Below are 24,681 nucleotides of genomic sequence, written 5' to 3' on the forward strand. Positions count from 1 at the left end.
GTAAGAACATGTTTGATCAGAAAAGAGATCAAATACAATGTACCCAATACTTTATCAACCTGCATGTGCAGATATTTCTCCAGAAACAGACATTTCCTATTTAAATTTTCCCTTGTCAGTCTTTTTGCCAAATTTTGGTATATCTCAGTCTCACCTGTTTGGCTGTGCCTGGTGGTGAATGTGGCCACTCTGCCCACTGTTCCTGGACCCTGTTTAGCTATTATTATGATTAAGCATTTCTATACTGATTTATTTGGCAGATACCTTTATCCTGAGTCACTTACAGTGTTGTCATAGCAAGGTACATATATTCCCTCTTCAGCACAAGCTTCAACAGAGGTCAAAGTAATATGCTTCCTCATAATGTACTGTAGTTCCAGTTCCACCCAACAGTAGACAATGGAAAAGAAGGCAGAAGTACATTACAGCTGTACCCTTGAGCAAGGTACTTAACCCACAATTGCCTCAGTTAATATCCACCTATGTAAATAGATAACATTATAAAAAAACTGTAACCAGTGTAAGTTCCTCTGGATAAGAGTGTCTGCTAAATTGTAATAATGCAATGTAACAGTGCAGTCTTAGTTCATGGTTCTGCTTTTGACAATGGAAAATCACCTATTTGTTTCGTAATGTTAGATTATTTTAGCTACAAGTCATTTAGTTATAAATTTGCATTTCCTCAAATATTTTGACATTGTGTGCCTTCCAAGTGCATCTGAATGCATGTGCTGAAATTAAAATATTGATAATTTTATAAGGCACTAGTTGGCTTGAAATATTGTGTCATTGAAGCAGCATTAAAAATGGTTCTGAAATCAGTGGAAACGATAGCTATATAACTCAATAGCTCAATATCAATTCAGGTAATTTTTACATTTTATCACTAAGGTGTGACAACCATTGTTCATTTCAACAGGATTTGTTCATCTTTGTATTTATCATTAACATCTGAGTTTAGGTCAAGACTTTGCACTTCAAGAGTTCAGGTAGGTGCCATTCACTTGCATGGAAAAGGGAGGGAAACGGGAAATAATTTATGAAGCACATAAGATTAGAAAGTGGACAAACCGCAAGTGAAAAATCATGCCTGTACTACTTTACTAGATTTGTAAACCATACTGTGTTTACACATGAATAGTATCGGCACTTACTGGAGGAAATGCTGGTGGAAAGTAGGTGTTCAATTACAGATGCAGACGAGACACAACATCACAAAGAGTGAGATGTGAAGGTATTGAAGAGACATCGCCAGGCAAACTGCTAAAGTGAAGCAGATTACAGATACCCAGAGTGCTTGGTGCAGTTTGGCTGCAGACTCAGCCCTCTGAGCCAGAAGGAAGGCTGATGCTGGTACCTGCTCTTGTGTCTCCTCCTTATTTTCTGTACTGTCAAGACTCTGAGGGGTACTCCCTCTTGTGTCTGCAATGTCGCAAGGATATTCTTCATTGTAATCCAGCAAAACGTTCTCATTTGGGCTATGGGTGTAAATCTGGCTTATTGATGGCGTGACATCGGCGGTGGCAGCTGGTGATGCTGTGATTCTGTCTGTGGCCTCTGGCAATGCGTGGCTCCGTTCAGTGAAGAGACTGCCACTAGCAATATCCTGAGACCCCACGAAAGATTCTATGGAGTCCAGGCCACCAGAGAGAACAGCACCTGACTTTTCAATCTCGGTGACCACTTCTTGTTGGAGATACTGGGGAGGTGAGGTGTGAAGGGCAGGGTTAGAGTGAGGCACTGTGAGAGGGCCGGTTTGACTTTGGGTTGCCCCAACCTGCCCAGCTGAGGCCAGGCCCCACGATTCATCTCCATCAGCCTGGAAGGTCTCACTTTGCATCCTCGTCGATGCTGTCCAGGTGGTCTCTTCACCAACAGGAGAGTCATCCCTCATGGTCAGTTTCCCAGCACCCTCAGGTGAAGCAAAGCAGGCCTTCGCCACTGTTCTTGTTACCTGCCTTTCACTCTCTGAGCATGGGTGACTTTCAAGGGCCCCTGTGTCCTTAACCTCGAATTTACCCCCAGTTCTGGGTTCAGTCTCTGATTCATCAGCGGCACTGGAAGGGCCAGCAGGTTGCTCTTGAGTCTTAAAAGACCTTTGGTTACTTTCTCCAGTCACCAAATCTGCATATGGCCTGTCTCTACCCTTGTCAGGTGTTGCCACATCGAGGGGAAAAGAACAGCCTTGTAAAGGCACTTTGTCTAGGACTGCTGGCTGTGGGTCTGATTTGGTGGGCTGGGGGGAAATGTCTGACTCTGAGACGAGACTTGACGTCTCACTGTCTTCCATGCTAGTTGCGAGGAGTGTTTCAGCACCAGGGATATTCATTTGTGCACCCAGTATAGAGGTGACATCATCGCTGTGCTCTTTCACGGCATGATTATCTTTTGTAAAATCGGGTATTTGAGGCATTTGCAGTGGGGCGTGGGTAGTTATGGGCTGGTTTGTTACTGCTGGTGCATCTACTTCCCGTTCCTTGGCTGAAGAGGAGAGGAGATTTTCATCACGGGAAGAAGCAGCACAAATTGGAACATCATCTGTTGGTTGAAGATCTGTTTTGGACTTGGGAGGAGAGCTGGATATGGCATCTTTAGTCTGTAAAGAAGGCCACAGAAGCACAATAGAAATAATGGAAGTGAAGACTCTACAGGGCACAGGAAAAAACTGATTTTGTTTCTTGACATTTCTACTTCAAGCTCTGAATTAATTCACTCTTGGTTGACAGACAGGCAACAGAAAAGAAAAAAATGAGTTAGTATTGATGCTTTCTATACAGATTCCGTGCATTTTTCTCTCAACATTATATGTGCCTTTAAAACATTCTATGAGGCAGGTCAGTGTATTATAGGATTAGGATTTTATACAGATCAAAATCAAATTCTGTAATAAGCATTTGGTTTTTATGTATAGAAGCAAGAAAACAATACATTTCTTGTTAACTAGAACAATGAGTGCTTTCCAGGGAGTATCTGTACTTGAGGAGTACATATCCATACAATATATCGCAAATGTATATAATAAATAACATTTTAAAAAACATCACATAAGCTATACATCACATAAGCTATGGGACTGAATGATCCTATGGCAGGTTTTATGGAAGTGTGTGTGTATGTCTGTTTGTGTATTTTTTCCATGGGCTGGTAAACTCCTTCATCACTTCCAACCCCATTCCAAAACGAGGAATCGTGCTTATAAACCAGCCCTGTGGATTCACTTATCAGGCAGTAATTTGGGCTGCTACTGTATTAACTCTGCCCTAGTTCCCATGGGCACAGTCCCAGCAAGAGAAGGCAGGCAAGTATATGCAGTGACCTGTTTGCAAAGTCCTGGCACAGCTTTCACAATGTGTACCGACTCCTCTTAAATGGACTTGAAAATGGGCTGCTTCTCTGCAAATTCAGGTTTGTCACAAGTTGGTCTCGACTCAAAGTTTCCAGACCTTGGTCCTGAGGGCTGAGTTTCTGCTCCAGCTGCACTCTCATTTAGCTGGCTTTGATAGAGCTGTTAATTGATTACCACACGTTTTTTTTCACAAGCTCTGTAAAAGACTGAGATTAGAGATGTTGAGATTCAATTAAGAACTCAATCGTTGCTACTTGATGGCTCATCTGAGAGCCAATTGAGAGAAAGAACAGTATACACTGTGCGCCTCCATGACCACAGTTGGGGAAAATACTTCTCTCATTTATGGTTGGCATTGAAGCTGATATATGCTTACTCCATGTCAAACCAAAATCCAGTCCGAACCTGATATACAGTATCACTGATTATGTTTGTGTTGGTGCATAATGAAATTAGTAGAGATTCAATTACTGATATTTTATTAAGTGTTTTCTTGTGTACAATGTCCCACTCCAGCAGTAATGTGGTGTGCAGTTATATAGTTTTAACTAGTTTGACTTGGTTTTGATTCCTTTACGAGAATTGTTTTAAAGGACACCTAGGGCTGTTTTAAGTAGCTTCCATTGTACATTATCAAAAATATATCCCTAATGGAACCTTGAAATTAAGTTTAAATTTTCCTGGGGAAAAAAGTAATGGCATTTGAAGATATATCTGGCCTAACCAAGCCAACACTGACTGTACTGATTTATTACTGCATTGTATGCCAGACCGCTTTTTTTTCTACGGTTTTATTTTCTTGCAGCACAACCATAGATACCTTTAAAAGAATAATGAGATCTTCTCATTTCTGGTTCAGTGCAGATCCTATTGAACTTTCAAGTCAGCAACTCGTACACTTCAGAATGTCAGGGACTTCAAAAGTGTTTTCCCCCGAACAAAAGCTCTCTGATGAGACGAATGTAGCATTACCTGAGGACATCAGAGCTGTTTTGTGAAGTCTGTAAAAAAAATGACTGACATCAGTGATTTCTATCCTATGCCAGTCAGCCATGTTGGAAATTTTCGCCAGGTTCTCAGTAATCATCCTGAGCCAAAAATCCTTGTTTTTCCTTACACTCAGAAAATGTGTTTATTCAGCAACTCAGTGTCTTAATTTCTGTAAAATATCCTGTCAGCCCAAGTGTGTAGAAAGTGCTTACCATGGATAATGTCCTTATTTACTGTAATGGGACATTTCCATTTGAGCTACTCTGTGTTGAAATCTATGCTTATAGCATGTGAAAACTACTTTGGTTATTGACCTTTTTCAAATGTAGGTGGGTGGACAAATCTCATGTGCTCAGTGGGACATGTTTCAAAAGGACTGTGGTCATAAGTGGTTAAACCATGGCCATAGGTGGTTAAACTGTGGTCATAAGTGGTTCAATGTTAACATTCAGAGTTCCTGCACACTTCCCATTTCAAAATTCCAGACTTTTTCCAGGTTTCAATTCACAGACCTGTTAGCTGAGTTTTTTGGCTTGTGCTTTGGTACCTTAGGCTACAAGTATTTACATGCTCATTCAAGGAAATGTTCACCTTGAAAAGAGATCTTGGTTCTGATTGAAGGCAAAGACTGTCAGTGATCGTTTGGACTTATACCCTTTGAACTCATACTGAACACATTATTGATGTTCATAATTTAAAAACTATAGACTTTCTTTCTTTCGATACACCTAAACATTTTTTTTTTTCCAGCTTGAATGTTCCTTTCCAACCCCTCTAGCCTCAATGCTCCCCTGAAGACCATTAACTCCCTATGAGTAACCTCAGGTTACAGAACTCAACTAGTTCCTGCAGAGCCATTGATCTATAATCATATTTGTTACATCCCAGAATACTGAATAAAAATTGTATGGCAATGGTTTGCAATGACATGTATTTTCCCAGATTTCTACAAGCTTTATCCTGACCTTTCCAGGTCTAGAAGTTACCATAATTTTTCCCAGACCTGCACAGGAACCCTGAACGCTTCAGAAAGCACTGTGCACACACAAACACACACACACTAATATGATTACCAAATAGATTTTTGGCTGTGCAAAATGAGGTTAGCATTGATTAAGTTAACCCAATCACAGTAAAAGATAAGTGGCAAAATTTTCTGCATAGCCCACTTGTGATATTATGAAAAGAAACTTTGGATATGCATTTTGGACTTTTGTTCATGCTAAAAACAAGTACATTGTATGTCTATATGTTACCGATGAACACATTAAGAGTAGAAGGGAAGAAAACAAGCATTTTTTTTTTTTTTTACCAAAAAACAAGTACCCCTTGTAATAGTGTGATTTATGACCAATACATGACCATGCACATAGCAAGCACAGATCCTTGTGATTGTTTTAATTTAGTGATTTTTTATTTTTACAGGAGCAAAATGAAAGGAACTGACAAAAAGAACTGAGACAGAGAACTGAATGTTGTTTCTTTTTTCATACGCATATGTTTAAGATAAATTAAAATATATCAGCAATTGATACTGTTTCACTGCAAGTGTTAGCTAAGTTTGGTATGGGTCAATAAAACTTGGGGTCACCCCTACCAGTACTGGCCAGAAAAGAAGCTTTGAAAACAACACTCAAAGGGTCTTTAACAATTTGTGTATGGTAAAATGTATCTTGAGGTCACCAGCTCTTGAGAGGACCAACTGTAAGTGAAAAGATCCCTTTGATGAAAAGACACACACAAAGATTGAACTCCATTAATTCCACAAAGCACAGAAAGGCCACAACGAGGTGCAGCTGAATTAGACCAGGAAAAGATGGGGTTAAAGGTATGCACAAGCAGACAGCAAGCAGGATGCACATTACCTAAATGGCTGCTGAAGCTTCAATGAGCTGTGACCAACAGACAACCAGGTAGGAAAGCAAAAGATTATTCCAAATTACAATTTCATTAGGGCAATGTATTAGAATGTGAAAAGTGCACATTGCACATTCCTTTTGTCAATCCTTAATGTCCATTATTCAGTGACTTTTTTATTCATTGTCACCTGGAGAGGCTACATACACTTTACACATACTTTTAGGTTACATTACTATAGCTTCTTCCTTATTTTTAAAATTTTCATTCGTATAACCTTCTCATTTTGAGCAAATTTACTGCTTAGATGTCCCGCTATTCTCAGATGCTTCCGAGTTCTGAATTAATCGCTTTTTTAGAGTAAAACATTTCATGTGATCTGAAAATGCTAAAAAAATAATGTTAAAGCAGACAAATTTCATGTAATGTAAATTCCAAATTAATACTGAATTGAAAAGCCCCTGACACCTGATTCATTGAACCTACCTTGGAAACTAACAAACAGTGGTCCTTGTGGACCAGGTATAAGAAACACTGCTCTTAGAGGTAGTATTTGTTCCCTAAACCTTGAATCTGGATGCTTTAGAGGATGGTCCTCTTGAAGGAAAAACCTGAAAGACTTAAATTTGGCACATGTTGCATTATTGGTTACTACTGAGGTTCACTAACATTTTTATTTGAGCAACAGATTTATCAATACTGGTCATACCTGAGTCCCTCTGCAAAAAAGAAAATGGTTAACATATACCTTTAATATAGTACCTACCATAACTGAAAAATGTGAATATCAATGAAGCTGGTGTTTTAATTGTGACATACGACTACAGCATTATTCAGTCCCCCTGTTTAGCAGAAATTAGCCAATGAACTTTAATCACATTGCAGTGAAACTCAGTCCTTGTTTGGAGTAAGGCTGGTAGCAAACAGGAACAGTCTACTACTAGGGTTAGCTTAATGAAAAATTCCAATTCATTAATTACTTAATTACTAAAACTGAATGGGACATGAAACATTACAAATGACTACCTGTTACAATGTTAAGTAGCACCTTGTTAACAATTGCTACAGAACTGCATCCAAAAAGCTCCCTATGCTAGAGCTGTTGCTGTTAAAAATATCAAATGCAGATGAAAACATAAATAGCTTTTTTTTTAAATTCATCATTAATAAGGTTCTGTCAGCAGAACGAGGCAGCATAGTTGGAAAATCTTGCATCAATATTAACAACAACTTTTATTCCCCACACAGAATACCTAACCACCACTCATACTAAATGCAGAGACCTTTGGGTTATAAACTCCAAATCCAGGCTTGATATAGTGCTAGATACACTCTAAGCTCAATGCAAAATGATGAGACTGGCCTGTTCTTGTATAACGTCTTAACTAGCTCTCTGTCTCAACCCACAGATTTCCTATTGTGACAAAATTCAAATGTTTTTTTCTTCAGGATTAGCAAGGAGCCATTGGGGCCAGAGGACATATAAGAGATAAAAGTGTGTAAAGCCAGTGGATATGTAAAACACTTCATTGATGAATAGGAAGTATAGTATCAGCTCTGAGTTTCTGCCACCTGTCTACCATCTTCTGTGACATCCATTACATTTACATCTGCATGGACATATCATTACGGCTGCTTCCACCTAACTTGTGACGTCTGATGTTTGTCCTTGAAAGGAGACAGCTCTTTCCCCTCTTGTTTGTATGTCCTTCATTACATCAGATTTCACTGCTTTATAGGAATGAGGTTATGGCTGCCTAACTGTGGCAGATGGAATCACACCAATGTCACTACACAAAGAGATCAGGTTAGAGAAAGGGTGTGGGTTAGGCTAATGTACTAATGAACCGAAAAGAGCTTCAACATACTTCTTCCCCTCCCACCCATCATTTTCTTGCTGGGAAATGATGCATGTATCCGTTAGGGTCATCTGTAGATGGCACGTCTTCTAGGGCACTGCCACACAGTGTTTCCCCACTTTCAGAGCAGTGGCAGGTCTAAAAAATGTTGTCAAAGCAGTAGTTGTCCATCCCTTCCCCAAAAAAACGCATCCCCTATGTGTGGTTTTGGGGAAGGGACAATCACTTCTGTGACGAGATGCTATCTGGGGCCGTATTCACCAAGTGTCTGAGATTTACTCCTGAGAGTCCTGCTACGAATCCTATGTCAGATAAGGCAATGGGAGTTATTTATGAAACCTCCTACCCCTTCTCTCAGCTGGGAATAAGACCATTTCCTACAAGTAAATCTCAAGTTGTTTTCATGAGGTGCTACAAACAAACTGTAGTGATGAAGTTCATCCCATATGTAGAGAAAATGCCCAATAAATGCAGTCAGGCGGTAGTGAAAGCTGTACTGCTATCATTGTGCTGCAATTTATGAACATGATGATAAATCTCATAAATATGAATTAATACTTAAATGCAACATATATGTTTGATGTGTAGATAGCTGTTGACCATGCGCTGTGTACTTGTAAGTGGTCATGGGAATGGATAGTTATGGATAGTATCAGCCATAGTTTTTGATTGCATCCCTTATTGCTGAGTAGGTTGGAGTTTTCAAATAAAAACAATTTTTTCCCATCACGCAAAAAAAAATGTTTAAATTGCTTTTATTAAAGAGGTAAGTGGTGATGTTTTTCTTACAGGAGTGACAATTTTAATGTCAAGGCTGGTGGCAAATCACACAACCTCCTTATCGTACAGGTATCTTTTTAACAATTATGTTGTCAAATATATGCAAAACTTACTTGCTTTCCCGAAAAATATGTGAACTCTATCAGCAACTCCAAACGGGTTAGGGCAGCTCATGATAGTATAAGTATAAAGAATCTTGATAAAGTGTTTTTACTCTTAGGAGTACGAGTAGGACCAAACTGACATCAGTTGCAAAATTTTTTGAGCGCTTAGTACGTACAGCATTTCCTACTCTGAGACACATTGTTGAATATGAGCCCTGGACTCCGTCCTCCTCACAGGGTGGAAAGAACTGTCCACAGATGTCATAGGAAGGAGCTGATTCTTAGCTCTGTATCTCCGCTCCTTCAATTATCAGACAGCCATCAGCAAGGTCACATTAACATATCACGCTTGCAACTTCAGGTGGCAGCGTACCGAGAAACTGATCCACAGTGACCTTCTCCGTTACTCTAACCATTCCTACGCTGCTGGGCCCAGGCCAAATGCATGCTAGTCAGAGCAGTTTGAATACCAGACCGTGAGGGAGCACCATGGCTGGTAGGTAGAGCTCTGACAGCAACAGGCACTGGTGACTGACCTTGAGTCTGCTAAAGCTTTTCCTTTTCAGATCAATGTTTTTTTTGGTTATCACCATCCAGGACCAGATCAAAACATGCATCACAAATAGAGCGCAAATAATACCATAATTACCAGATATTCATCTCGTGTTCCTTCCTTCCTTCCTCCTTTGCTCCTTATGTGGGAGGTTCTGGCTCATAACAGGAAGTTACTGCCTGAGCTGATGAATGGCCCCTTCAGGGATGTTCATAACAAGCCAGAAAATGTGAACACACCTTCTGCGAGACAGAGACAGAACTTTTGATGTGAAGCACAACTGAATATTTGGTTCATTGTACACAGCTTCTACAGTGGCCATTTCAGTTGCAGGTCCAGGCCTGCCTCCTACTTCAGCTGTGCTGTTCTGCAGACTGTCCAGCTTCTCCCTCCATGTTGAATAATACTGACCTCTATGTGGGGTGCCTGGGCAGGTCCTCCATAGCTCTGGGAATTCTGTGTACACCTGACTGATGCCTGTGCCTGCATTCCACAAATGTGAGGGAGCACGGAGAGTGAAGTGAGAGCTGTCCTGAAGGTTTATACCAGATGTGGACTTAATCCAAAAGAGCCAAGAAAGTGCTCTGACAGTGATGCTGTCCATTATATAGGCTTTCAATGGGGTTACAAAGCAAACCAAAAAGCTGCCCTCAGAGGGACAATTGTCATTTTAATGCGTTAACATACATGTGGTTTGTTGCTTATAGTTTCGTTACCAGTCACCGGGGTGCTATAACTCATGGTTCCTGTCACTTTCTGTAGAGATCCTGTAACTGTCAACAGCACACATCTCTCCTCAATAAGAGCCAGGGGAACAAAACACTGGGTAATTTTCCGGATTATATGCAACAGATGTGTTCATCGGTGCCCCCGTTCTCAGATGCACTGACTGTGCAGTGAGCTGGAGTTACACTGCGACTCAGCCAGACAGACCTGCAGGTACCTGCAAAGATAAGCAAAAAGGGCCAGTATGCCAACTGAGACTGGGACCCAGGGGAAGAGTGGAACTCCATATCATATGGCATAACACTGAAGCTTCCAGTTCTGCCATCTGTTCCATTCATGTGTCATTAAGCAAAAATGCTGAGTACAGTATGGGACTGTTCATATCGTATATAGCGTGACAGCCATACCACTGTATTGATACCAGAAAACAAAAATGGTCATAATAATCTGTATTTTTCATAGGTTAGTGAGAAGAAATACAAAAAAACACAATATTGTGGTGATTTTTAAAATTTCCTGTATGTATTTTATGCCACAAAGGAGTGTTTAAACCCAGAAAGCACACAAAGCAGCTAGTTTAATTTAAACATCTAGCTCCTCTGTGACCATTGTGAACTTTGAGCTGTATCATTCATGGTATATTTGTTAGAAAAAGTAAAGGCATCATTTTATTTTGTCAGTAACGAAAAGGATATGAAGTCAAATGGTCTGAGTAGGTGCAAACACAGGACACACCACAAAAGGAATTTCAGAATAGGTAACTGAATGTGTGGTCACGTGACCCCTTCTCCATAAAATGCCTTCACCCTTTGAGTTAGGATAAATAAAATAAAAAATAAATACATTGCAAAACATTGGGAGGAAGAATTAAATCATGCATATCTATACTTTCTTTTCCACATTATAGGACTGTTTAACATCTTCAGTAAAAAATAACTCTGCAGAAGCCAGGACCAAACCAAAATCAAATATCCCTACAAGACATGCGAGATATTACAAAATTCTCAGTCAGAACCCAAATATCCCCAGGACTCTCCTTTTTAAGCACATCACCCAGACTCAGCCAAAGAAAAAGTTAAAGCTCTGGCTTTACCAAGTGCCTCGGGTAAGAAAGAGAGTAATCCAAAAATGCTGGACTTGGACACCATGAATGAGCCACGCTGTACCTCGTTCAGCCCTATCTAGTTCAGAAATACATTTTCGTTGACACTACTGGAATGAGTGTTACGGCTTAGCAAAACCTCTGAGTTGAATGCCTATCCAGTGGTGTAGGGTAAGAAGGCAATCAAATGGATCAGTATGGTCTTGTTCACTTCCACCCTCAGACTCAGAAAGGGGCTTTAACAGGTGCCTGTGAGCCAGGTGGATGTGCTGTATGTGAATCCAAACGTTGGTTAAAGCTTTCTCACTGAAAGTCAGTGATATATTAAGCGCTATACAAATAAAATGGAATTGAATTGAATATATTAGTTGACTGGTTAAAATAACTTGCAAGCTACAACACGCAGCTAGCTAGCTATCTGGCTACTTATGTAGCTTCATAGCGATACAGTACTTAGCAAGCTGGCTATAATAACCAATGAAGAGCTAGAAGGGTGTTAAGACCCATGGATAACATCAGTGCCTGACCTCATAAATGCTCTACAGAATGAATGGGCACAAATTCCCACAGAAACACTCCAAAATCTTGTGGAAAGCCTTCCAAGAAGAGTGGAAGCTGTTATAGCTGCAAAGTGGGACCAACTCCATATTAAAGTATATGTATTTGAATACAATGTCATTACAGTCCCTGTTGGTGTAATGGTCAGGTGTCCGAATATTTTTGTCCATATAGTGTATATATATGTATGTGTTATAAGTGGTCTGGGTACAAACCTATCTATGGGGCTGAACGACCTCATATTTCCAGCTCAGGAGCAGAGATCTGCTATAGAGAAGGTGTATATAGAGTGCGCTCTCTAAGCCCTGTCAGCTTAGCCTGAAAAAAACGAGTGCCTGTGAGACCAGGTGTATCCTCTCCATACCGCTCTACTTTAGTTGTCCGTTATGATAGGGTCAAGCATAGGAACACAGATGGCCTTTCCAATGCGCAGTCCCTCTGGACTTCCACCAGGAGAGGGGATGTATGGACCACCCCCCATCCTCAGTCATTGGCACGCTGGCCCTTTCTACCGGTATTTGAGGCTTACTCCTGGTCTTCAAGACTGATTCACTTCACTTGACACCTATTACCCATTGCCTCTCTTCCTTCAGCTTTTATTGAAGGGTAAGATGAATAGCTTACATCTTTTCTCAAAGAAATACAAGCAGCCACAATTTGATATGTTTTATATTATTTGATATTGCACGCAATTTGATATTACAATTAACCACATATATCACAATGGATTGACCAGGATATAATTATCCTGGCTAAGGCATGCTCTGCATTATAAGAGGCCAACGCTTAAGCCTCCCCTCCAGCAGGTGAGCCGAGAGCTCCCTTTGCAGAGGTCCTGTATGCTCATGCTCATTGGTCATCCAAAGAGCATGAGCATTAGGGGTGGAGCCGAATCCGGACACAAATATTCGGCAAAGCACAAATATTTAAAAATTATTTGTTTTTGGGAAGAAAAAAAAACGTCATGTCAAATAGATGGTGTTCCTCATAACTGTGAGCGCGGTTAGGGTTATTCGTTTTTCCATTTACTCTATCTACACGACTGGTGTCAATTATTCCGTTAATTATTTGTTTTATTGTTAATCAAGGAGGATAATGGGGAACAGGTTGAAAGTAATGATAGATTTAAAGGTAGTGTTTCAGCTTGTGCTTTGCCGAATACCGTATTCAGATTCGGCTCCACCCCTAATGAGCATACATAAGGCCTTTCCCAAATCCACTCCCTCTTGGGTGCAACTGACCTGATCCTTGGGGTCAGAGCTGGAGGGGGATGCGAGTGGTGTGGCATTACATCCATCATGCGTAACCCTCACAGGTTGTGGCCTCAAGAGTCACTCACGGTACAGTGCTGCTCGCTGGCCCTGACAGTGGGGCGCACATGCTGTACATCAAGACAGCCTGCCCATAGCTTTGGCTCCACCAGCTCTTAGCCAGGAGAGGCTATTGTTATCTAATGTCTTTTTTCATGTTTTCCAGTTACCGTAACAAGTGACTGGTAAATTTTTTTTTTTATATTTAGTTTGAGGAGTGTTTCCATCCAAAAAAAGTAGATTTAGTCCAGATATTTTGTTAATATTGGCCCTGTTCCTGAATGTGAAGCCATTGCCTCAATCAGTTGTTCAATTAAGCCCTTCAACAGTCTATTGAATGAGTGGTGAATCTTAATCAATTGTGATGGATAAACACCTGAACTACCAAAAAGGGAGATAAATACACAGAATTGAGTTAGATACTTACCTTTTGTACCTGCTTGTATGTGATCACACATACACTACCAACAACACATCTCTGTCAGAAAGGACTGACTGCAGATGTCTGTTGTGAGATGTCAAATTCAAACCAGTATTCAATGGCTTTAGAAACAATCTCAGGATGCGCAATGGCAACAAAAACAAAAACCAGGAACAATCTCAGACATCATTCTCTGAGCATGGAGTCACATCATAGACTGTAGTGTGTGATATCTATATATATATATATATGCAGAAGGGCTGATGGCCTACGGTCAGGAGTGAGTTGCTACAACAGTAAAAAAAGGTACAGTTCCAGCAAGGACATGCTAAAAGATAAGCAGGGGGACTGAATCGTAAATGTAAGAACAGAAGAAGTTTACTGAAGAGAACAGGCCATTCAGCCGCGCCAGGCTCCTCACTCTGCCTGTGATATAGTGCATACAGCACTGCATCAAGCCTCTCCCTCCGCTGCAAATCCTGTTACATGAGGAGTGAGTTGCGATGCCCATACAAAAGGCAAAGCGTTTCCAGGAGAGTCCCTCAGACTCATGAGATGTTAAAAGCTGAGCAAGAGGACTGAATGAAGCCATAGGTGTTTTGGAGCTTCGTGCTCATGGTGTGGACAAAACAGTTACTTTCTCCACTTTACAGTACATTAAAATGATGAGATGGTGGGTGACCAGGTTCCCCCGGGTGAACAGACAAGACGTTTTTTAGCACGGCGTCACAAAGGTCTCTGCATGCAATGCTTACCCACAGCTGTTGAGATGCCCTTCTTACCTCAATGTCAATCTCAGGATGAGTGATTTGGGGTTGAGCAGGAGATGGCTTCCATGCACTTGTTTGACCCTCTGTGCTCCTTAATTCCTCTGCAGAATGAGTCCATTCAGTACAGTTCAATCTGGGGGAAATACTGCATGCCGAGTCTGTCTTTCTGTGTCTCTTCTCATGTTAATGGCTTCAGTATGTTACTTTATTTCCAAGAGAACATCTCCGTACAGTAAGGCTAATGCTGTGATTGGGAAGATCAATTAAAACCTTTGCATTCAAATTGACCATCAATCACTGCTAATGAAAGCTTTGACATTTCAGTGTGAATAGAGTTTAGCACAATCGCCAGTCCAACTTTTTGCGTTATGACGAATATTACACTGCACTTACCTTCCTCTTCATCTGCAGCCAGTGTCTCATCATCCTCCATTCTGGAAAAGAGACAAGCACACAGCTTGTTAACACTGCAACATACATGGAGGATGGCGTCTTCCCATCATGCCTTGGTCATCCCGTTGCCTTGATCTATATAATAATTGGACAGATCACCAGCTGCCAACTTTATTGATGCTTCTGCACAAATTTTCACAAATCAGACATAAGTGACTGACACAAGAAACAGACAAGAAAACACTTAAAGAGGGAAACTCCACACAAAGAATATTGGTGCCCACCTAGCTACCAATACAGAGGTCACAGCTAATGCAGCTCAATAAATCCTTTATATGGCAAATGCATTAAGAACTCATTCATTGTTGCTTTAGATTTGATGATAACAGACATACATATGTATGTATCCCAGCACACAAATAAAACATGATTTAAATGCAGTCCTTTGTATACTAAGAATGATTTTAAATATTGTGATGCCAAGAGGGGTGGCCTGGGGAGCAGAAGGGCTGCTCCCATGTCTGGGACAAACAAGTTAGCGTCCATTCAGGACTCGAGCTACCTCAGCAGGCCAGGAGTGCTACAGGACCATGGCCAGCGTCAGCCCTACCCACAGGCTCTGTAGCAGCAGCAGTGCCATACTAAGAAACTCTGAGTATGTAAGGTATATATCTGTATAAGTAATATACAAATATGTATATAAAAATGTGTATATTGTGTGCGTCTTGGACTGCTTGCAACACAGTTAATTGACAATTGACAATGAATACAAAAGTGCAGTGGCAAGGGAGGGCTCTGTCACAATACTGACAAATAATTTCATCAATGTGCACAGATATCTAAAAAATAAAACTGCAGTAAACCTTGAACCTGAACTATCTCTTTGACAATGTATATATCCTTCTAAATTTATTTTAGAAAACCATTTACAAGATATTTTACACTTTACACAGAATTGTACATCAAACTTTTTGTTCTACTAAGATTAGGAAATATTTGTTTAAGCATTTGAAAATAAAGAGTAAGGTTAAATTCAGGCTAAATATCTTGCTCAAAGATGCAATTACAGAACCCCACAAGGACACATGCAATGCATGTGCATGCAACCTTCTGGCTAAAAGTCCTATTGCATAATCCTGTCATCATCCACCACCTTTACTTTAAACTGAAATATGACCATGTCGACCCAGACACTGCGCCAGCGGTTTCCCAGAACCCCCACAGAGCCCTTATTAGGAGCCTCTGGGAGCTCAGCTGGACCTGAGCATGAAACATGTCATAGGTTAGAGCATGTGATGCACATGAAAGACTATTCCTGTTGCACAGTATGGCAGTGGCTCCAGGGTCACTCGGGATCTATGGCATTTATTTAAACATGCACAGATACCTGTACACACACACACACACACACACACACACACACACACACACACACACACACACACACAGTGCCATCATAATCTATTCATACCCTGGAGTAAACAGGAAAAAAAAACAAAACATATTACAATATATTTCAAATACTGGCTCTTTTTTGCTGTCATTTTTAATTTAATATTTAATGTTACACTTTAATCTTAACAGCACTGCAGAGAGCAAATTCCTGTTGTTTGCAAATATATTTTATTACATAAAACACAAGGGTCACATGTATTCACACCTCTGTAGCTAGCATTTTGTAAGACCTCCTCTGGCATGATTTGCATGGACAAATTGCTTCCCGTACTGTTGCACGAGGTTGTGATGCTTCCATTTAGTTTGTTTGCTTGTTTGTTTGTTTTTAACCATTCCTCCCAGGAGACTAATCTTGGTCATTCAAATCCTCTGGTTTTTGCATGTGAACTGCATTCTTGACTTTGAACCTCACATGTCTAATTGGACTCAGGTCTGGAAATTGATATGACCAGTTAAGAACACTTATTTAGTGCTGAATTAACTATTCCTTTTTTAGATCTGAATGAATGCTTCAGATCATTGTCATGCTGGAATGTCCATTTTCAGACAAGCTTAAGCCTGTTGGCTCGGAGTACATGGCTGCCTCTGACTTTTAAGGGCTCCATGACCTGTAGATGCAAAAGAGCCCCCCACCATATTTCACAGTAGGCAACGGTTTTACAAGGTGACTCTTCATGTGGTTTTCCTTCCTTGAAGCCCAGCCATGAATGCCACATTCATGCAAGTGAAGGTGAATGATGCTTTCTGACACTTTGAATCCTGAAGATGTCAGTTTGTTCTGGAGAGCAGACACCAACTGTTGCACTTCCATTTATATTATCCTCCCGTACCACTTGCCTTACAGCCTGTGCTGGCCAGATACACTTAGACCCTCTTTCTGACAGACTTGCCACTGCACCACTAGCTTTTCATTTCTTAATAACGGACGCTACAGTGGAAAGTGGTAGATTGACCTTTTTGTGAATTCTGTCAATAGCTGTCTTCCTGTAGGTCAATAACCATTTGCTTGCTGTCTTCACACAGTCCCCTGGCCTTAACCATGATAATGCATGCTGTGAATTTCTTCTGTATGTTACCTCCTTTTGTACCCCAGGTAAAGAGGAAGCATTTGGATGCCTCTAGTTTCAGACAAAATAGAAATTTTGAGGCACATTTCATAAAGGTGAAGATAAATGTGATCCTCCTGTTTTCTGGAATGTAAACTGCATGCATTTGGCCTCCGCAGGTAACATTTTAAGCACAAAACGGGAATTGTACATTCATTTTTTCGCTTACAACATGCTTCATTCCCTTTTAGTTGGTTGATGAATACATTCTGAGGGCATTGTATATACACTGTGTCTACATATACTGTGTACAGTATATATGTGTATAGAAATGTGCTTTTTATGGTTCACAGGTTTCATGCTATGTCTATACATACTGAAAGTATAAAGACATTCTCAACAGATCATATTACTTGTCATCTGAAGCAGGTATTTTTTGCAATGAAACCTTGCTTTACTTAAGCTTTCTTAAGACCCAGCTGTGTAACTGTTTTACTTAAGCATCCTTTGATGAGAGCTGCCAGTCCCCTCTAGTTGGTGGTGGCTGTATGTTTTCAATGGGTAATATTCCTTATTCCTTTCATACAGTAATCGTATGACAAATTGGATTTTTCTACAGCTCAAATTTCCAGATTTGAAAAAGACTAAAAGATTCTGAATTCCCTCAAAATTCCAGTGTCTTGGGTAAATGGAAACTGGAGCTGCTGGTTAGGAAAGCACCACCTGGCCACTACTGCTCTCTACTAATCCTAAAAAAGGCAAAAAATAACAGTTAGTAACCTTGGACAAGTAGGTGGGCCTGCTACAGGTGCATAAAACCACTGTGTGTTTGAAGGTACTTCCTTTGCTGCACAGCAGTAGAGGACTGAAATAAGGAGGGCAAGGACTATGTGGCACAAGTCCACCTGGCAGGCCGTCCTGAGGTTGCTGTAGAAGGGTTCTGACGTGTCACGGTTCTGGGTAATTTCAGTTTTTGTTTGTTTGGATTTTGACCCATTCCCCCTACATCATCCCTTTGCAACACGAGCGCGGCTGCCAACATCCCTACTGTTGCCAAAATACAACCCAGATCATCTTATTGGACGGCCTCCAGAACTGGCTGAATCTTTCCATCACTCGCCGGGCTACACAAGGGGAGCGGCACGGCAGGTGCCTCGCTGCTCTTCAGTCCCCCCCCCCCCCCCCCCCCCCCCGCATTGAAAGGTCAGGGGTGAGTCAGTCAAATGGCGGGGCTGAAAATGAAACCTGCTCTGTCCTATTTCCATCCACCTCACACACCCCAGATAGCCGGCATTCTCGCCGGTCCGTGCACTGTCATCTAAATGCCTCCACTGTCTTAGCAATGCGCCGGGACTGTGTCAGGCCCACGCAGATGACCTGTGTGCCACAAAGCTCAGCTGTTTTGTTAGCAAAAAAACTTCACATGCTAATGATAACCGAAGTCGACAAGCTGCTTGGTGAGACACTGCGGATCTCTTGACGACAAAGATATACAGAATACACGTTTGCTACAAGTATGTTACTACTTGCAGTGCAATTTCAGAATACAGTCATGTATTATTTTTATTGCATTCAATAATACTAGTATTACTTGAAGAAGTCCAAGTAGTAGTAACGGTAGTAGTCACATTTATTTATTTATAGGGGCTTGTAAGGCTAATATGATACGATGCATTATAAACATATGAGGAGAAACAGGAATAGCAACTGTGCGGCAGCCAGAATGAATCGTTGTAATAAATAAAACCATAACGATAACAACACACAGTCTAGTCATTATTATTCATAACAAAACATCTGATGCATCATTTAGGTTTACTTTTCAGGTAGACAGGCATGACTGATGTGTCAACTGACATTAAAATACAGGCAAGTTTTTGTGATTTTTTTTTTTTACTTATGCTAAACAACTGTTCTAATTAATGGATTTAAGCATTAGAATATAGCATCACTAATATATACATACACTATATGGCCTAAAGTATGTGGACATTTCTGCCCTGCTAGATGTGCCCCGGTCAACTGTAAGTGCTATTATTGTCAAGTGGAAACGTCTAGGAGCAACAACAGCTCAGCCACGAAACGGTAGACCATGCAAACTTACAGAGCAGCGCCGCCGAGTGCTGAATTGCGTAGCACGTAAAAACCACCTATCCTCTGTTGAATCACTCACTATAGAGTTCCAAACTGTCTCTGGCTGCAACATCAGCACAAGAACTGTGCGTCGGGAGCTTCATGAAATGGGTTTCCATGTTTGAGCAGCAGCACGGACCAACATCACTATGCACAATGCCAAGCGATGGCTGGAGTGGTGCAAAGCATGCTGCCACTGGACTCTGGAGCAGTGGAAATGCGTTCTCTGGAGTGATGAATCACGCTTCATTATCTGGCAGTCTGGTGGACAAATCTGTGTTTGGCGGATGCCAGGAGAGCGCTACCTACTGGAATGCACAGTGTCTGCTGTTAAGTTTGGTGGAGGAGTGATAATGGTCTGGGGCTGTTTATCAGGGTTTGGGCTAGGCCCGTTAGTTCCAGTGAAGGGTAACATTAATGCTAAAGCATACAAAGACATTTTAGACAATTCTATGCTTCCAACTTTGTGGCAACAGTTTGAGAAAGGTACTTCCCTGTTCCAGCATGACTGTGCCCCTGAAACAAAGCAACGTCCATAAAGACATGGTTTGACGAGTCTGGCATGGAGGAATTCCAGTGGCCTGACCAGAGCCCTGACCTCAACCCCACTGAACACCTTTGGGATGAATTAGAACGCAGATTGCGAGCTAGACCTTCTCGTCCAATATCAGTGCCTGACCTCACAAATGCTCTTTTGGCTGAAAGGACACAAATTCCCACAGACAAACTCCAAAATCTGCCTTGCCAGAAGAGTGGAGGCTGTTATAGCAGCAAAGGGGGGGGGGGGGGGGGCAACTCCATATTAATGCCCATGGTTTTGGAATGGGATGTCCAATAAGCTCATATAAGTGTGATGGTCAGGTGTCCACATACATTTGGCCATATATACACACACATAATATGTATAATATCACTTCAATCAAGCACAAAATCTCGAATGAAGATTCAATTAAATTGCGCTGTTCATGGTTCTTCGCTTTCATTTGCTTTTCTACTAAACACGATACTGTACAAATCATTTTAAGCAACATATTTTACAAGATACATGTTTTCTCCTTAACTGTCTTATTTATTTGGTGGTTTATTTGGTTTTCATAAACTTGCATCTTGTCCTAGAATAATGCATTGTGGTATGCTTTCCTGCCATGTTATTGGTAACCACCTGCAGGGGTGTCAGCTTTCTCCAAGGTCAGACCAAGGGAAAACTTTGGTCTACAAATATATACTTACAATACACTGCCAACTGTACCCACAAGCAGACACACTGCTTGAATACCAGGGCAATTAATGGTCACAACATCCAAACATGGCCACACACACTGCTTTTAACAGGAATACGCACTTCAATTAACACGAATAAGCTAATGCTAATGATTTTCTAATAGCATTGTGCTAGCTATCCAGACAAAAACAATGTTCTATACACAGTTTGGAACTTGAATGACATGCACTTCCCACTTTTTTCCCCACATTTTCCCACATTCTTCAACCACATAGAACAGGAAAAATAAAATGCACCTTTTAATTTCTTGATTTAATGTTGGAACATGACAGAACAGCTTGTTACAGACAAAATATTATGTAGTGCAGACCCTAATTGGATCATTACATTACAGCATTACATGATGTGCTTAGCTCTGCTCCCCCAGGGCTAGGCCTAGACACTGCTCTGGGTACATGAGACAGAACTGACTGGCAATCCTGCCCTCTTACTTGCAACTCTCCAGTATGGAGTCTTGGCTTACAACAAGCATCCCTGATATTATTACTGTCATATTCTAAAAACAAAAAAACAAGGAATATATTCTGTGCTGGAATTGGGCTGAATCAATGGCTGCTAGTCACACACATTTTACCTGATGCTTTCTAAAGTGAGACTGGATACCAACTATGTGGAAAATGGCAACAGTTGTAGATGTAATCTGCAAACCAAAGAATCAGACATTCCTTAATTATAACTATTGTCTGTAAGAGTCAGTCAAAACAGAAAACAATAAAACATCATATGATCCTTGCAAGCCAAAATGTAAGCAATTACATGTCTTCCTAGAATTACTGCTACTCTTTTGATACAATGCAATGATGATGTGATGAATCTTTTTTCAGAACTCCCTCTGTCCAGTCCTTCAGTTTTAAATGTCTTTTGTCTTAACACTGGTTATCAGAACTAGCTCTGGCTGTGTGAAAGAGATAGCCTGCTCATGGGATACTCCTGACAGCTCTTTGACAAGAACTGGTCTAATGTAACCTTTTCCATCAATTTTAGATTTGCAGTAGCTTCCTTACAGTTTGGTAACTGTATGTCAATGACCTTAGTAAATGTTTTATGCCAATATCTACAGGCCTCTTGAAACTTTCGGTCTCTTTATAACCTCCTTTTCCTCTGAAGGTTACACCTACTTGCTACAGCTGGCTTGTAATTGTGTTAGTTTTGACTCTGTTTTGTTGCCTGCGGTTACCCCTTATTAATTGCACTGATGTTGCCTGCCAAAACAGCCTTGTGAATTGCTTTGTATACACGTGTCTGCCAACTGAATGCATGCAAATGCAATGATTGTCCAGGCTTTCTCTAAATTTTAAGTCCCATCTTCCTCTGTCCTGTACAGTCTATAATGACTGTTCTCAACTATACAGGACACTGGATACAGAAAATTAACATCACTTGTCCTGAAAAAGCAAGGTGCCTCCTCCTCTCGTCAAACACCTGCGATGCTCTTCTCGAAATAAACGATTCTTTCGTCACTCTAGAGAACAGTCTCATTTACATGTTTACTTGTAAAGTCACCAACAGCCACTTACCTCACAACGAGTTATTCTATCGCCCTGTTTCAATACCACGATACTAACGGCTGCGTACTGTCTGGTAACCCACTGGCCTTCAACCCTTACGCCCCATGTCAAGTTTGCGATACACAAATAATGCAGTACGTCAAAGGCAGGTGGATGTGATGTTTCGAACCTTGACACTAACCTGGAACTGGTGTCTTTCAGGATACTTTTCAGTTTCCGATCATCAGCCCCACCCCCTCGAGCACAGTTGTCTTTGTAGGATAAATTCAGAACCATCGCGTAATTCTTCCCTCCGTTGTTTGCCCAGTAGTCTCCCTCGGGGGTTTCGAAGCGCACAACGAACTCAATTCGGGCACCGTGATTTAAGTAAGGCGGGGCAAATGAAAGCTTGAAGGAATACTTGTCTGTCTCCACATCGTTAGAGCCCTGGACATATTCCGCAGGATAATCAAAGAAAGAGCTCCAGCCATCCATGGTGAAGCGAACATGCACTGCCTTATTAAAGGAAATGTTCAGAACTCGAATCAGGCCGGTAAATGCAAGGGGCTCGTCCTCCACAGTGGACACATACTCCACTTCCACTTTATTGGTGTGCACTGCGAGGATCAGCGCTGCGCCTGTTGGCACCTGGAAGTCCGGGCACACTTCGTATGTTGGTTCGCGGCTCGGTGGGCGGTAGCGTGCCTCTTCTTCCTCCCACCTGGGGTCTTCCTCTTCGTCCGAGTCAAAAGCAACAAACTCTTTAACTTCTACTAATTCCCCGCCCGAAGAATCCGCGAATGACACTCTTCTGCTGGGCAGAGCCAGACGAATCCTCATGTACTCAGCCGTTTCATCGAAAATGGACATTCCGCGCCTTCTCGGCACGGGGGAGGACCTCGGTATAAGTCGGTGGCTCTCTTCGGCTTCTTCGTCTTCCTCATCCTCCGCTGTCGAGCTGCATGTCTCTTCCGCCGACCTCGCATTTTTCACGGTTTTGAAAAGATTCTCCTGACCCGGAATGGCTAAGAAGTTATTCCCGCCTGACATTGTGTCTTTGAAAAAACACCCTAAGTATGAACACTACAATTGATCGTATTATTTGGCACCCCGCTCTTGTCAGCAGAAAGGGCTATTTGAACGCAGCGCAGTGTAGCCGTAATGTCCGAGGAAGGGGAGCTTGAAGCTGCCTTTCAGGACGTGTTGCTCAGCATAGTACCAATGGTGAGCCGCGTCGCAAATGCTAAGGGGTTAGTCTGCAGCAGCAAGCAATATTGCTCCCGTAGCAGGCGACAGGAAGAACTGCAGCTTCATGATTAGATAGGCTACGACTGACCAGAAACATGCATCTAATTTTAGAAAGAAAATGCGCGCCCCTCGCTTTCCAAAGGTCTAAAAGGATTATAAAATGGCAGTGTATGTTGATGTATTCTTCCCTTCCCGTCTTGCAGTTAGTGCACCGCTGCTCTTGCCGTTAAAACATTGGCGCCCCGTCTTTTTACTTTCATTTTCAAGTGTTTATATTACCAGCCTACGTGTGTTTGTTATTAAGGCGTGATGTGAAGTTGTGTGCGCATGACACACCCCAAATCTTAAAGCGGTTATTTGCCACAATTTCTCTACTGCATAAGTTTTATTATTATTATTATTATTATTAGATAGCATGAAAAACATCGCCAGTTGGAGAGTCTGCAGTATAAATGTGTTTTTAATTCTGGAAAAACCCTGGGCAAAAAGTTGTGGTCGGTGTGTTCAATTATGTGGTCACTACAACATTGTGCTCTACTTCGTATTACGTCATATGTAGCTTTCAGTTACAGGGTATATAATATGCAATGCTGCAGAGGATTGTCGCTCTACTTTGATGCGGGGATTTTTGCCCTTTTGACTGCTCATGTTTTGTTGTCAAGGAGGATATCAGTTGGTATAATGCATAGTCTGTTGTACATTGATCATCTTTGATTAAAGCCGCATGAATTGGTTTCTTTCTGTTGGGCTTTAGGACGCTGACATTTGAGGAAAGTTGTATTTATTTTGTAGATTCTTGAAGCTTTAAAAGTGAGTATTGTCAAATATGTGATTTAACTGGATAATTTCTGTTTGCTTCCATGAAGTGAAGAGGAAAAGTTTATTACTTACTGTGAAGTCTAGGTTTAACCTGCTTTTTGGGAGTTTACATGGATGTGGTTAGAGCTTCCAGTTGAAACTAGCTGTAAACTAGGCTTTAATCATTGCTGATATCTAGAGTGGTTTGAGCAGTTCACTGTGTTTATGGTAGTACCTAAACTGGGCAGGTCAGTCAGGGTGATGTCTGTGCATTTCAGTCATCCAATATCATGTCATGCAGAAGAGTGGGAGGGGTCAATCCCCTTAACTGTGTATTGCCAAAAAGTGATTTGTGAATTTTGAAGCAGGTTGTCCTCCCCAGTCCCCAGTCCTCCCAACTCTGAGAGGTAGCAGTCTGATCATGGGATTTTTTTTTTTTTCTCAGTAGAATTTTTATGGCTTT

General features: G+C 41.3%; 1 protein-coding gene across 2 annotated transcripts; it reads right to left on the bottom strand.

Moving 5' to 3' along the window:
- Positions 1 to 536: 536 nt before the first annotated feature.
- si:ch211-167b20.8 (protein phosphatase 1 regulatory subunit 3A) lies at positions 537 to 23,400 on the bottom strand. 2 transcript variants are annotated; one of them, XM_036531890.1, is made up of 5 exons: positions 22,375 to 23,400; positions 14,770 to 14,810; positions 14,389 to 14,477; positions 1,616 to 2,596; positions 537 to 1,408 (listed from the first exon to the last, which is right to left on the bottom strand). In XM_036531890.1, the coding sequence occupies exons 1-5, from the start codon at positions 23,220 to 23,222 to the stop codon at positions 1,184 to 1,186; spliced, it is 2,184 nt and encodes a 727-aa protein (XP_036387783.1). In that variant the 5' UTR covers positions 23,223 to 23,400; the 3' UTR covers positions 537 to 1,183. The 2 variants fall into 2 exon arrangements, with proteins under 2 accessions (XP_036387783.1, XP_036387784.1); XM_036531891.1 differs by lacking the exon at positions 537 to 1,408 and adding an exon at positions 6,202 to 6,228 and having other exon boundaries at positions 2,521 to 2,596.
- Between the last annotated feature and the right edge of the window lie 1,281 nt (positions 23,401 to 24,681).

The sequence above is a fragment of the Megalops cyprinoides genome, chromosome 6, assembly GCF_013368585.1.
Source record: "Megalops cyprinoides isolate fMegCyp1 chromosome 6, fMegCyp1.pri, whole genome shotgun sequence".
In the NCBI taxonomy this organism is placed as follows: Eukaryota; Metazoa; Chordata; class Actinopteri; order Elopiformes; family Megalopidae; genus Megalops; species Megalops cyprinoides.

Excerpts from the sequence above, each read along its gene's own strand:
- si:ch211-167b20.8 (XM_036531890.1), bottom strand. The coding sequence starts at position 23,222 with ATGTCAGGCGGGAATAACTTCTTAGCCATTCCGGGTCAGGAGAATCTT. Across the intron at positions 2,597-14,388 it reads ATCCTGAGATTGACATTGAG|ACTAAAGATGCCATATCCAG; the intron begins GTAAGAAGGGCA and ends CCTTCTTTACAG. Across the intron at positions 1,409-1,615 it reads ACTCCATAGAATCTTTCGTG|ACCCCTCAGAGTCTTGACAG; the intron begins GGGTCTCAGGAT and ends ACAAGAGGGAGT.